Source organism: Amblyomma americanum, chromosome 10 (assembly GCF_052857255.1).
Source record: "Amblyomma americanum isolate KBUSLIRL-KWMA chromosome 10, ASM5285725v1, whole genome shotgun sequence".
Lineage (NCBI taxonomy): Eukaryota > Metazoa > Arthropoda > Arachnida > Ixodida > Ixodidae > Amblyomma > Amblyomma americanum.
The window spans coordinates 105,511,900-105,524,778 of NC_135506.1; the positions used below are offsets into that span (position 1 = coordinate 105,511,900).

The 12,879-nt window shown below is 45.2% G+C and overlaps 1 protein-coding gene across 1 annotated transcript in view; it reads right to left on the bottom strand.

Annotated features, from left to right (window-relative positions):
* Positions 1–9,861: 9,861 nt before the first annotated feature.
* Positions 9,862–12,879, bottom strand: part of LOC144106567 (ATP-binding cassette sub-family C member 3-like) — a 159,690-nt gene continuing 156,672 nt past the window's right edge. Inside the window, exons 26-27 of the mRNA XM_077639412.1 lie at positions 11,474–11,668; positions 9,862–10,092 (exon numbers count right to left, since the gene is read on the bottom strand). Of these exons, the coding sequence (XP_077495538.1) occupies positions 9,945–10,092; positions 11,474–11,668 (343 nt within the window). The 3' untranslated portion in view covers positions 9,862–9,944. The remainder of the gene's footprint in view (positions 10,093–11,473; positions 11,669–12,879) is intronic.

Below are 12,879 nucleotides of genomic sequence, written 5' to 3' on the forward strand. Positions count from 1 at the left end.
GACCGGTGTTCGAAATGTCTTCATGCGCATTGGGGAGGGAATCTGCCTTCGGAGAGGCTTTTCTAAGGAGTGCCTTCGGAGCTGAACCATGTTGTGCGGCCCAACCGAGTTTTGGGTGTTGAGGTTCGAGCTTTGCGGGTCGTGTTTTCAACCAGGCGTTGACGGCATTCCCGTGCGCCAGTGAGGTGAGCTTCCCCGCAGGATCCACATCCTGGGGTGCAGGGATGTCCAGAGGTTGGGTGGACAGTGCCACAGATGTGGCAGATAGAGATGTCCGGTGTGGGGCAGTCGTCGGAACGGTTGCCCCCTTGGTGACAGACTTGACATATTTGCTTGGTCGGATTGAACGGGGTCAGGGCAGTTCACCTCCACGGTAGATGACCAACCGCGGAAGATTACGGGTGTTGAAGGTAAGGACGGCCGTTCTGGTGGCGCACAGCATGCGAGCCCGGAGGACATTTTCACGCCAAGAAAGGGAATCCTGACGCAATCCATAGGGTAAAATGAAAGAAAAAAGAGGAAGGACATAAAATGCGACCATTATTGCCTACTGAGGTGCATTGGTGAGAAATGAAGTAGTGATGTTTCGACACTCCCTTCATTGCATTGTTTGCTATTTCAGCTCGATGGCCATTTAGTGTGGCACTCAGTCATTGCCCGATTTCTCTTATATATTTTTTCAGACAAGAGGTCCGCACTTCAGCAAGCAGTCTATGCATGATCGTTATCACAATGTCAGAGTTCTCCAGTGGAACGCCAACAGTTTAAGAACGAAAAGTGCACATCTTCGTACATTCCTTCTGCAACATAATTTTCCTGTGTTGCGTGTAAGAAAGCTGGTGTGTGTGATCATTTCATTCTCTGAGCATTATGCACCTGGCAAATCATCACGGCTGTCTGGCTTGAGCAGAGCTATGGTGTGCGTGAGGAAAGATTTGCTCCTATTTCTAGTCCAGTCGAGCGATTTAGACGTTCCAAAGTATCTGAAATGTAAGATGTCTTTTTGTGTATCTTTGTAGATATTTACCTGCAAGCCTCTAGTCGGCTCTCAATTGATTCACTCGTGTCTATATTCAAAATCTCGAACTCAAATTAGCTGCTACGTGGAGACTTCAATACTCACCACATCGCTTTGGGTATTGATTACTGCGACGCCCGAGGAAAGACTGTTGAGTGCGCTGCTGAGAAATGTAACGTGTGGGCTTAACGACGTCTCATAGACCTTTCTGCGTGGCTTCCGATATCCCAGTTGTATAGATTTGACTCTTTGTTCTTCAGACCTTGCACCTTATGTGGGGTGGGCAACGGACATTGAAACTCGGGGCAGTGACCACTTTCTCCACCTGCGCTATGAGGGAGAAGGACGTCGACTCAAATATACCAACTGGAAGGCTTTTCGTTTCAACATACCTCAATAAGTTAGCCCAGATATCGACATGGATGGCTTCACCTCGTTGTTACGCGACAACTTGAGGTGTACCAAGAAAATCCCCATACCTGGAGAATTCACTAGCATTGACGGAGCATATCCGTGCCTGGTGGCTGTTAGAAGGCGAGTGGAAAGGGCTTATCGTCGGAGTGGTTCTTTAGAACAATACCGTGAAACTCAAAAGGTACACTCTGTAAACCATAGACATCTGTAGAATTAAGGCAGAAAGCGCTCGCGTTACTCCTGTTCAAGCTTGAACTCTGAGGCATCAGTGCCAGGAATATTGATGGCAATCCGAGCTCTAAGTGAAGCCGTTACGTAGAATAACTCTTTGAGAGTGCTTGAAAGGACCTGCAAGAGCAAATTACATTTTCTGACAAGTTTTGTGAGCTTATATTCGATCGAAGTGCCTCGGTACACTCCAAGGAATGTTTGGAATCAGCTGGATATCCGAAACAAAAATAAGCGCTTGCGTTCATGCGCAACATGCTTACTTGGAATATGAGTTCACAACTGTGGAGGTTAAAAGTGCGCTCGCATCTTGTTGTCCAAAGACTGCTCCCGCTCCTGATACCATTACACACAGCATGCTTCAAAAACTTGGACCCAAGAGAATAGCCCTTCTGCTACAGATATCTTACGAACTATGGGTCAAGAAGGCTATGCCCTAAGCGTGGAAAATTGTGATTCTTTTCTTAAAACTCTATCAATCTCCCGTTCTTCTTGAGTGTTTTCGTCCCGTGAGACTGAGGAGCTGCTTATGAAATGTTATAAAAAATACAGTTATCGCCAGGCTTCATTGGTGGTGTGACGAGGATGGAGTCTTCTCAGAGCGCATAATCGGCTTTATTAGGTGTCAATGCTCAATGAACGCGATCATGAACACTGTGACATGGGTGCAGCATGAGCGAAGCCACGGTAATATCAATGTTGTAGTATTTTCGATATAAAACGAGCGTAGACACTGTCAGTCATTTTCACGTACTCTCAGGTTTCTAGACATCACTTTGAGTAAAAGGCCCTGTGACGAATTTCAAACTTCTTGAGTTATAGAAAAATTTGCATGCAGAAAACTCAAGGGAAAAGTGCAGAGCACATCCTGATGCACGGAGTTCCGCGGAGCAGAGTACTTTTTTTCAACGGCTTTATAGTAATTTTACCACGAAGGCTCCCAACTGGTTTGTGGTTCTCTCTGTACGCTGATGATGTCTGCCTTTTGGCTTCTGGCCTAACTGAGAGTTTCATCCAACAACTGATGCACAATGGCTTTGAAAGGAAAAAAGATTATGATTTTGTTTATTTTAGCGGGTTTAACGTCCCAAGGGGACTCAGTCATGAGGGAGGCTCAGTGAAGGGGTCCGGGGCTCTTTACCGTGCACTCTCATTAGACAGAACTCGATCCTCTAGAATTTCACCTCCAAAGAAATTCCACCGCCGTGGCCGAGATCGAACTCGCGTCTTTCGGGTCGACAGCCGAGCGCGATAACCAATGAACCACCTCAGCGACAGGATGATGCTTTCGCATGCGAAAACAGCAGTACTGTCGTTCACCCGAAAGCAGTTAAAGGATTTCTGTCTCTGCCTGGAGTGCCAACATTGAATGATGTTAAGCAGCACCGTTTACTGGGAGTAGTGCTGGAACGAAAAATGTATTCGGCCGCACGCGTCAAAAGTCTGGAACATCAGGTAAACTAAATGATAAATGTGCTTCGCATACTTGCTGGTTCATCTTGGGACAGCTCGACGCCATCTCTGCTTAAAGTACGCAATGTTCTCACCCGGAAAAAATATTGCGTACTCTGCACCGATACTGCGGTGCCCTTCGCGAACTACAGAGGAGCTCTTTAGAGGCTGATAGCTAGAGCTCTTTGGGTGTGTTTGTGCGTGATGCAATGGACTGCAAGCTCTCTGGTTATTGCAGAAGGACGGCAGCCTCTTCCTCACTTGATCTCACCTCCACTGCTCTGCGCATATGCGCTGCGTTGCTACAGCGATGGAGGCGTGCGTTATGGGGTTATAAATGGGTATATAAATAATAAAAAACACCATTTCAAGAACAAAATCCCATCCTTTGCTGGCGACAGTTAATTTAAAATTTGTTAAGTAGTAAGGTTAATATGGTAAATATCTGTGAGAAAGACCGTTGGCACCCAAAAGCAACGCTCCGATGCTTGTGCGTGCTATTTTCAACTCTGACTGATAGCAGGACGTTCCGACAAAAGTTCGCTACGACGACATTTACTGCAACTGGATGCGGTGCCGCAATCTCCTCAATCTCAAGGTCTGCTGGCGAGCACTGCCTACCACTTGCGAGGCTTGTAACCGCCCCACAGCCTAGAATACCACATACGATTACATCATCTGTTCCAGTGCCATGCTGTAGCGGGTCGCAGCCATGTTAGCGGCATACACCACTGCGGAGAATTGGTTTTCCTCTTATGAACGGGTAGGCGCCTACAGCAAATAGAGAAACTGCGTAAAGTTCACTTATCATAGTTTTTTCTTTAAGCGACTTTGCAAATCTATGGTTTCGTAACATCGAAGGTGATATTTCCAGCCGAGTGGCTCTCAAAACCAGCCTGACAGTGGTCTTTGGTTGTCCCGCTGTCCATAAGCCATGCACCGAGGAACGCTCGATAAGTCGGGCCTAACAAATTGTCAAAAACTTCACCATCTACATGGAAGATGCTGAGAACCTCTGCAAACGTGTCAACCTTTCCACGGGCAAGGCTGATAGAGTCAGGAATTATATGAAAGTCATTGACGATAATGCATTCCAGATACCCGTCAACAAGATATCCCCAAAATCTGTCCAAGGTCACCAGTTCCCACCTAAGCTTTGATGAGCTCCTCAATCAGCGTCTCAGCTCACGGCGTGCCAGCTTCCAAGAGGCCATTCTTTCCAGCTCGGCTCTTACAGGTGATGGTTATCTGGCCCACCGCTCACTCCTACAGCATATTCAGCAGTTTGCCCAAAAGGAAGTAACCCGCCAGCTGTACTTACCTACGCGCGTTCCTGCGCCTATGCCGTCACTGAATCCCATTCTCTAGCGAGTCACACAGGCTCGCGCCTTCAAGGTTTTGCCCGCTACTTGTCACCAGCCGCTGATCGCTTCTTCTCTGATGTACGTACGCTGATGCCGTAGCCAGCCCAAAGCCCTTACCTGTCGCGCTTAACTTATGCGCCGCCATTTCCTCGAGCCTCAGCAGATTGCACCCTCGGCTCCCTGCATTTGACTGACTTCTATTACTAATTACCTTTTAAATAGTGAGTTTGATGTTTTGTTATTTCTATTAACTAGGAGGTCTGGTGGCTTTTGCCAGTGGTCAGTAGTGATTCGTAGCTTCGGAGAAAATACCATACCAGTGTTTGAAACAAGTAAAAAGCCGGTTTCTATAAAATCATCCACCGGGAGAACATCGGGTTTTTTTTTTCCCGCAAAAAATCTGAACTCAGGAAATGAGGCTCGCAAATATTTGTGTGCAGAGCCAAAGTGCGCTGGTGACGAGTTTAAAAGTGCAAGACGCCCTGATTTGAACTGCTTGATGTATTGTGCCACAGCACGCACTTTGTATACGCGTTGTGGCTTGGTGGTAGAAAAAGAACTCATCGCCAACTTTGTCGTGGTCAAACTTAGACTAAGCTGCCTTTGAAACTTGCTGGATCTGCAAAAAGGGCTGCTGCTCTAAATGCAACGCATTAATTTGCAAACACCCGGATATCACTGTTTGAGATAGGTCACGAGTAGTTACCCATAGACGGAGGCTCCAACGGTTTGTAGATAAAGGGTCCTTAAAGCGTGAACTTTAGCAAAAATGTCCAGAATGACCAGACGCGAGTGCTCGCTCTTATCGTTGTGCTGCCCTCTTTCTCTTCGTTGGCATGGTAATGAGGACAGCGAAAGATTTAATGATTAACACCTAGGTTGGTCACACTACAGTATTCGCCGAAATATGCAATGGTTTACGACAAGCGAAACAAATTGGCGAGAAAGCGATACCGACACATTGAAGACGAATTGGTTAACAATACCAATGAAATACTTGAACAACTTCATATTTGGTCACAGTCGAATCAATTAAAAGCTAACGCAAAAAAACTAAAGCAGTTATTTTCAGGGCAAGAAACAAGCCACCTAAATTTAATCATATTGTAAAATATGATGGACAACAAATTGATTTTTTACATGAACATAAGATCCTAGGCGTTATTTTTTCATCTCATCTTAGCTGGGATTCGCAAGTCCATAGCGTCTGTAGAAAACTCTGCAACAACTGAAGCACTATCTCGTAGCCGAACTCTTCTCCCTACGGAAATAAAGCTGCAAATATGTTACGCTCTATTTTCATCTCATTTGAATTACTGTAGCCTTATTTGGCTTACCACAACAAAAACAAACATTCAAAAAATACTTGCACTACAAAAAAGGCCATTCGCTATATTGCCAATGTTTTTTTCCTACACTCGACGCAAATGCTATTTCCCTCATACAAAATTATCAGAGCTAATAACATGTATGATTTCTGTATTTGCGTTCTTCTCAACGACTGAGGAGAAGAATTTTTTGGTACAAACTGCAAGTCTTACAGCCCAAGAAACAGTTACACCTACTCGTAGTACTGAATTATGGCATACTCCGCATTTCCGCACAATCTACAAATTTTAGTCATTGCAGCACAACCTCCCACAAATACTCAGTCAACATCAATATACCAAGATAATTTCATTTAAACAGCTTCAAGAATCCTTTTCCAAACTCTAAGTAATCTCGTTTCTGATATATGTTTGCTTCACTGACCTATTATTTCTCGTACCTGTATGCTAACTTTTTTTTGTTATGATTGTACAAATCTACAGTATTATTCAAATATTTATGTATGATGTATTGTTGGGTTATTTCTGATATTTGGAAAATAAGCATGTTTGTGTTTTGAATACTACTCAAAGTTATTATTGTATAGTATCTCCTATTCAAGGTCTATCTATTTTTTCTCTTTAACTATTGTTAATAACTATGTCGACACTGTATGTATGATGTATTCTTGGGATATTTATGATAATGTTTGAAAACTAAGCTTGTTTGTGTTTTGAATCCTACTCAAAGTTATTATTGTATTGTATCTGCTATTCTAGATCTATCCATTGTTTCTCTCAACAATTGTTAATAACTATGTCGGCACTGTCTTGTAGAGGTTGTCTGGGCCATGTCAAGCAGTAATTCACAGCTTTTAGACCAGATATCGTTGCAAACTTCTGGTAAAATAAAATGAATTGAATTGAATGCTTCTAGTAAGTAATTTGGCCGTCCTGAAGTTTTCTTTTATTTCAAACGCAAGTGAAAGTTCAGCTTAAACGAGATGATACTCGGATGGAGAAGTAACGCGTAAAAATAATATTTCGCGTCGTCGTCTAAAATGAAGGCTGCATGAAAACATTCTTTCATTTTGTTCGCGATTAGAGGGCGACATGCTGTTACCCACCATGCTTCATTTAACCTAAGGTACGATTGTCGCCTAACTGGGATATATATATATCTGTCAGAAGCTTTTGTTATTATCTTCGAAAAACTGTCCGGAATGTTGTTGGGCGAGTTGGTGACGATATTCCATGACTACAGCGTGACGAACGGGACACAGAAGAAGGTGTTTTGTCCTTGCGTGTTTCCTTCTATGTCCCGTTCGTCACGCTGTAGTCGTGAAAGGCTTTTTTCACTCTGTACACAATGAACCATAATGCCTTGTACGTGGTTTATGAATACCTCGTGGGCTAGCACATATCCTCTTTTCAGCTCTTTTAACTCCATGATGCCTCTGAATACCATTTCGGTCAATCTACTGGTTTAACTGGTCTACCACATATACGTGTGGTGCTGTCTCAACACAAACTCTCCAAGGGTTGGGGAAAAGTAACTGGAGCGCCTCCAGTATATTCTGATCTACAGCACGAGCAAAATCTTTTCGATCGAGAGGTGTATTCGCGATGTTCTCAGATTCCGGCGAGTATGTCCGCTCAGAGCGATCACGTGACTACACTCTGCAATCTGACCGCCCCTTAGAGCGCGGGGTAAGAAAAGCAAGGTAAAAGCTGGAAGGCGAGGGCACTGCCGGGTAGAATTGCCTCCCAGCACCTTCATAATATCATGTGAACACTCTAACCACAGGCTTCTACCACGATTTCGATTGGTTAGATCCTCGAATGTAATATATAAACTCATTGCTTTTCATTGAATCGTGTCCACAGGTGAACCAACGCTCCATCATTTGCGTTAGAAGCTAGTGGCCATCCTGCGATATTTATTATACCCAAACTCTGAAATCTAAGTGCTTAATCTAGAGATTGTTCATATTAAAAGCAAATTATGTTGATATTTACACCACATTGATTGAGAATCCTTAACTGTTACTTTTAGGAAACTGCCGAAATTTTAAACGATCTACCTCTAACCATTTCGTACTGATGTCTATTGCACATAGATTCCCTTTAGTGTAGCCATCCTTGAACCCTATATACTTTGGAATACTGATTGCGCCGACACTGACGTTCACGGCATCGCAGCGTCACCTCAGGTTCAGTAATGAAGAAAAATGTTCGGGATGTGCAGTCACAGAAAATTTATTCCTGCGTTGTATGCCCAGCCAGTCAGGGTCATGTGTTATAGGTTTCTGTTGAAATAAATGCATGAAGATAGTTTACGCTTGTATTATCTTCGCACAATGCCCTTGTAAATAAAAAAGACAAGTGCATTGGTCATGCACTGCGCGTTCAGATGAACTTCACGAGTTCGTTCACGAGTGCTTCAAGCTCGCTGCATAAATCCGCAGCTACAGGAAAGTAAACGCAAGAGTGCTGCGCACAGCACATTTCACAAATATTCCTACCGCGTTGCAAAGCTTGTTCATGCGTGTTAAATGGCACAGGCCATTTTCAAATCGGCATGTAACGTTACAACGGCTGTCACAATGGTACAGGGCGTACATATTGGTCTAGAACAAGCGCAATTAGTGCCCACTTGACGAATGAACATACGCTGGAAATCCAGATAATGTTTGTGGGTGCTAGTGTCCGAGTCGATCTCCTTACAACCTTTGTGTCTAGTCCTAGCATCATCGAAGAGGTCGCGACCTACTCCCACGACGGCTACGTCACTTTAGGGTCAGAATATGCGCAACTGTTCAATATTTGGGACGTAATGTTCGTAATAGACCTTTTGTCATTTGGAAGTCACACCGCCACTGTTACTGATATCCCCGCACCTTTTCGACCTTCCCCAGGAACTCTGACCAATAGACAAGGGGCACTGACATTGCTAGAATCCTATTTCCTCAACAGTCTGAGTCCACGGAACGAGCCATGACACCCACTCCACATATACATTGATGGATACTGATATCAACCTCACCATGTTAGTTTGGCGCCACCTACCCGACGAATACCCCAGTGAAACAACCAGGACTTCCATTCGCCGCCGGAACGATTCCCCAACCGCGTGGCATAGAAATTTATGTGAGCTTAAACACAGGAGCGTTCTTGCATTAATGGCTACTGCCCCTTGTAATAAAACTCTGGGCAGTGAGCAAAGGTGTTCGAGGCTCTACATAGAACCTTCAGCTATCCTTTCCCTTTCTACCTCAATCAGTTAGCAATTTACAACATACTCCTATCACTTGGACCTGCTTGTTGATGCACTGCTTCCTATAGCAATCCGGCCTTTACTTATTCATTTAACCTGTGCTTAGCCACCGCGTGTAAATTAAAAGACAGAGGGAAAGAAGGCCCATCAGGCCAAGGCAACGAACGTCCAAACTGTTGTGCTATACATCCATGCAATTGTGAAACAGACAGCTCCATGGACGAACAACAAAACGAAGAGGCCGACATGACAGGAGAGGCGCTGCTGTCTTGTCGCTGCTGCCCTCTCCTAGTAGCTATAAATGAATAAAACTTAATTGTGTTTCCGGAATTGCTTGGGTGGTCGTCCTCAGTCCAGAATCCCAAAAGCTTGGGCTGCCTGTCTCGCCAATGCCAATGCCAACGTTGTCAATGGCTTGAGCAGCAATGACTTGGGCTCACAATGGCGAGCTGCTCAGAGAGACCCGTGTGGGTCAGCTCCACCTCCCACGCCGCTTTGCTGAGTGCTTTGATCATATACCATGGACGCCGCTGTCTGTCTGCTAAGCGCTCAGCGGAATCAGCAGCTGCATACAAATTTCTACGAAGGCACTTAACACTGCTCTCATCTGCATGGCACATTTATGAGACTTTTTTCTTCGATCATACGAGCCGCATGACAATATTTCGTGGTAGGGTCATTGAATGTCTGGTCAACCATGGTTACGCACTTACGTAAAACATTGCAAATGAGCACTAGAAGAAACAGAGGGAAGAGAAAGACCGAAGGGCGCAAACCACACAGTGCTGTGTTTGAGCCTGTTTGTGGGCACCCGTCTCTTTTCGCGTTTATTTTGCTTCATGTTTATTGCATACTGAGAACAAATCAACTGCGCAAACTCTTTATCATAATTTAGTGGCGAAGTCTGCATTTTTCCTTGGGCTGCAGATACCGGCCTCCAGTGCCATGGTGTAGAAAGCAGATGACGGATCAGAAAGTAGTCTGGAAACAGAATCGAACTCTCGCACCCGGCCTTCCTCCAAGACAAGTATCCTGTGGAAGAAATTGGAGAATCATCAAATCATATAACTAGCACTAAAGCATACTGGTGCATTGCACTAAGAAGGTGACAAAAATATTATTCACCATTCAATGCACAATCGCGGCCAGCGCTGAAACATTCACGCTGATCTCTGGCTACAATCAGTCAGTCACTTGTGTTGAGGAGAATGTTCTGAGATAGTGCACTTGAAACAGGCTAGTAATTAGCCATTAGCATTCACCAAAGGGCGACCATACGGCTGCAATGGGGAACTTAGTACATTTCTGCTTTGAATTTTCGAATATGGCTTTATTTTGCCAATCTGCTAGCCGCACCAGGAAATTCTATTGGTGGAGCGACTGCCTGGACAGGCTGCGGTCCCTGATTTGTTCTTCGGGCCAGAAGCAATCTTTCTTTACCTGGAAATGCACAGGCTTCAACTAAAGTCGTATGGCAGCGCTTAGATGGCTGCTATTGAGTAGTTTCTCCGTTACTTCAAACCAAGTATTCTTCAGAGGACCCTGCCAGCACCCCGAGCATGGCATGAGCTCTTCTTGGGGCAAAGCAGCGGCCTCACGTGAAGTAAAGCGGGGTTGAACAGTCACTGGCTAACCGTCGCGAACCCCGCAGTCACATTCCTCCTTTTATCCTTTATAGCCAAGTGTAAGAAAACGCATCGGCTTTGCATTGTTGAACGCAAGGAAAAAGAACCGACAAGTGGAAAGCCACGAGCATCCTGCGGCCTCCAGATATGCTATGAATGTAGCTATGTTTAAATTAGAAGCTTATATGTCATGTTCGTATGAGCTCAGCCGTTTCCGGTCAACTATACTACTAGTGGCTAAGAACAGCTTTCGTTCAAAGTAAACAGCCCTAGGGGTTTGTCTTTCTTCTAGGCCGGGTTGTGGGTCTTTTGAGCAACCATGGTATCCTGAAGAGACAGTTAAGCGAGTTTTGTCCACCATATTTTTTTCCGGTATTTGAAAACTCCCTAATCAAAAAAGCATATACTCGGTTAAGTTGCTTAGAAACATGGAAGAACGATTTAAGCCGTAATTTTTCGATATGGGAGTGAAGCTTTCAATGTGGCGCTGGACATGTGCAGACTCGGAACTAAGAGGCTCGACTACCACGTCACCTAAGCAGTAGGCAGTGCAATTCGTGGTGGCAATAAGAGCAACGTTAACTGAGGTGCGTAGGCTTTATAAACTGCTGTTTTAAGGATCTTCCATGTTCATTGCGGACTGTGCCGTTTTCATTGGCCGCAAGCAGTGCTAAACATCAACTTTTGATTTCTTCTAAAGCTCACGGTGTTTAGGAACTGGCTCTGACGCACCACAGGCGCAGGCGTAGATCGTCGCTCATTGGCATTCATCAGCGTGTCCGTATTACCTGTCGTAGTCCAACACCGTGTGGATTCGGTGCGCTATTGTAAGCAAGGTGCAGCTCGCAAAGGCATCCCTGAGCGTTGCCTGGATGAGCCGGTCCGTGTCCCCGTCCATCTGCGAAGTAGCCTCGTCCAGCAGGAGGACCTTGGATCCGCGTAGAAGGGCGCGGGCAAGGCACACCAGCTGACGCTGTCCCACACTGCGAAAGGTGCAGAATGCGATCACTGCTTGGTAGGATTGACATCCCTGAGTTTCAAACCTTCCAACACCAGTGAACGCAACACCGTGAGAATGAACTTTGGAAATGATATCTCAAAGGATGGGCTAATAATTTTCCTACAGCGAATGCACGCATAATAAATAGTTCAGAAATTAGTTATTGTCTCCCTTTGATGTACGGGTGTGTGTGTGTGTTGCGTTTTAGTGCATAACACAAACATGATTTCGAGTCCAAAGTCTCTTTTCGAAAAGATGTAGGACAAATTGTGGTGCGCAACCAGAAGTTAGGGTTATGCACCCACTAAGGAGCGGAATTTATGGCATCACTGTATTATGAAGAAGCCAGGAGGAGAGCATTCAGTATTCTTTAGTAAAACACGCCTCAGTTCGCATACACTAATTTAAAGGAAGATTTGTTTAAGCCACTGGGCAGAACATCAAAGAGCCTGTAGGAAATGTGCTACGTCGAAAAGATTGAGATTTGTTCTATTAGTAAACCATGCTGCATAAAGGTATTGACAGGTGATTTCAACCCGTAAATACAGAACAGTTTTGTTGCTCCCCTGCGGGAGATAAGCATTTCACTGGTTGACCCGGAATGAGGGGCGTCTCTCTCTGGCCGTTTCAGAGCAACTCGCTCCACGGGGGAGTGGTCTTGGTGGATTCACCATACATCGTGCCATTTTGCCGCAAATCCAAGAGGAGCAGTACCACCAGCTTTGGAGTGGACAGAAGTTTTTTAATTTTCAGCGTGTAACCCTTTCGTTCCTTGCGATTTGCATCCAGCGCCGTCAGAAAGAAGAATTATGCCATTCACTTGATTAAGTTTCGAGTGGGCTTCAAGCAGTTCAAAGAACAAGCTCAAAGCCGGAAACAGTGCGTACGTGCTCTACAAAATTCTACTTAAATCAATGTTATCAGCGTCACTTTAAACGTCGGGAAAACACACCTGTGCAATCACGCTTCAGCGTATGACTGTTAGGACGAAGTACCGGCAAAGTGCAGGTTACGTACACTCGATGCGCTGTTTGTTTGGTGTTATAGCGATAGCTGCATTACGGTAACATTCCGAGCCTGCAGCGTGGCAGCGCCGCCACGCTGTCACGTGGTTGGTCACGTGGCGCAGAGCAGCTGCCGTCGGCGCGGTGCCGTGGCTGATCACGTGGTTCGTCACGTGGTTGGTCGCGTGAC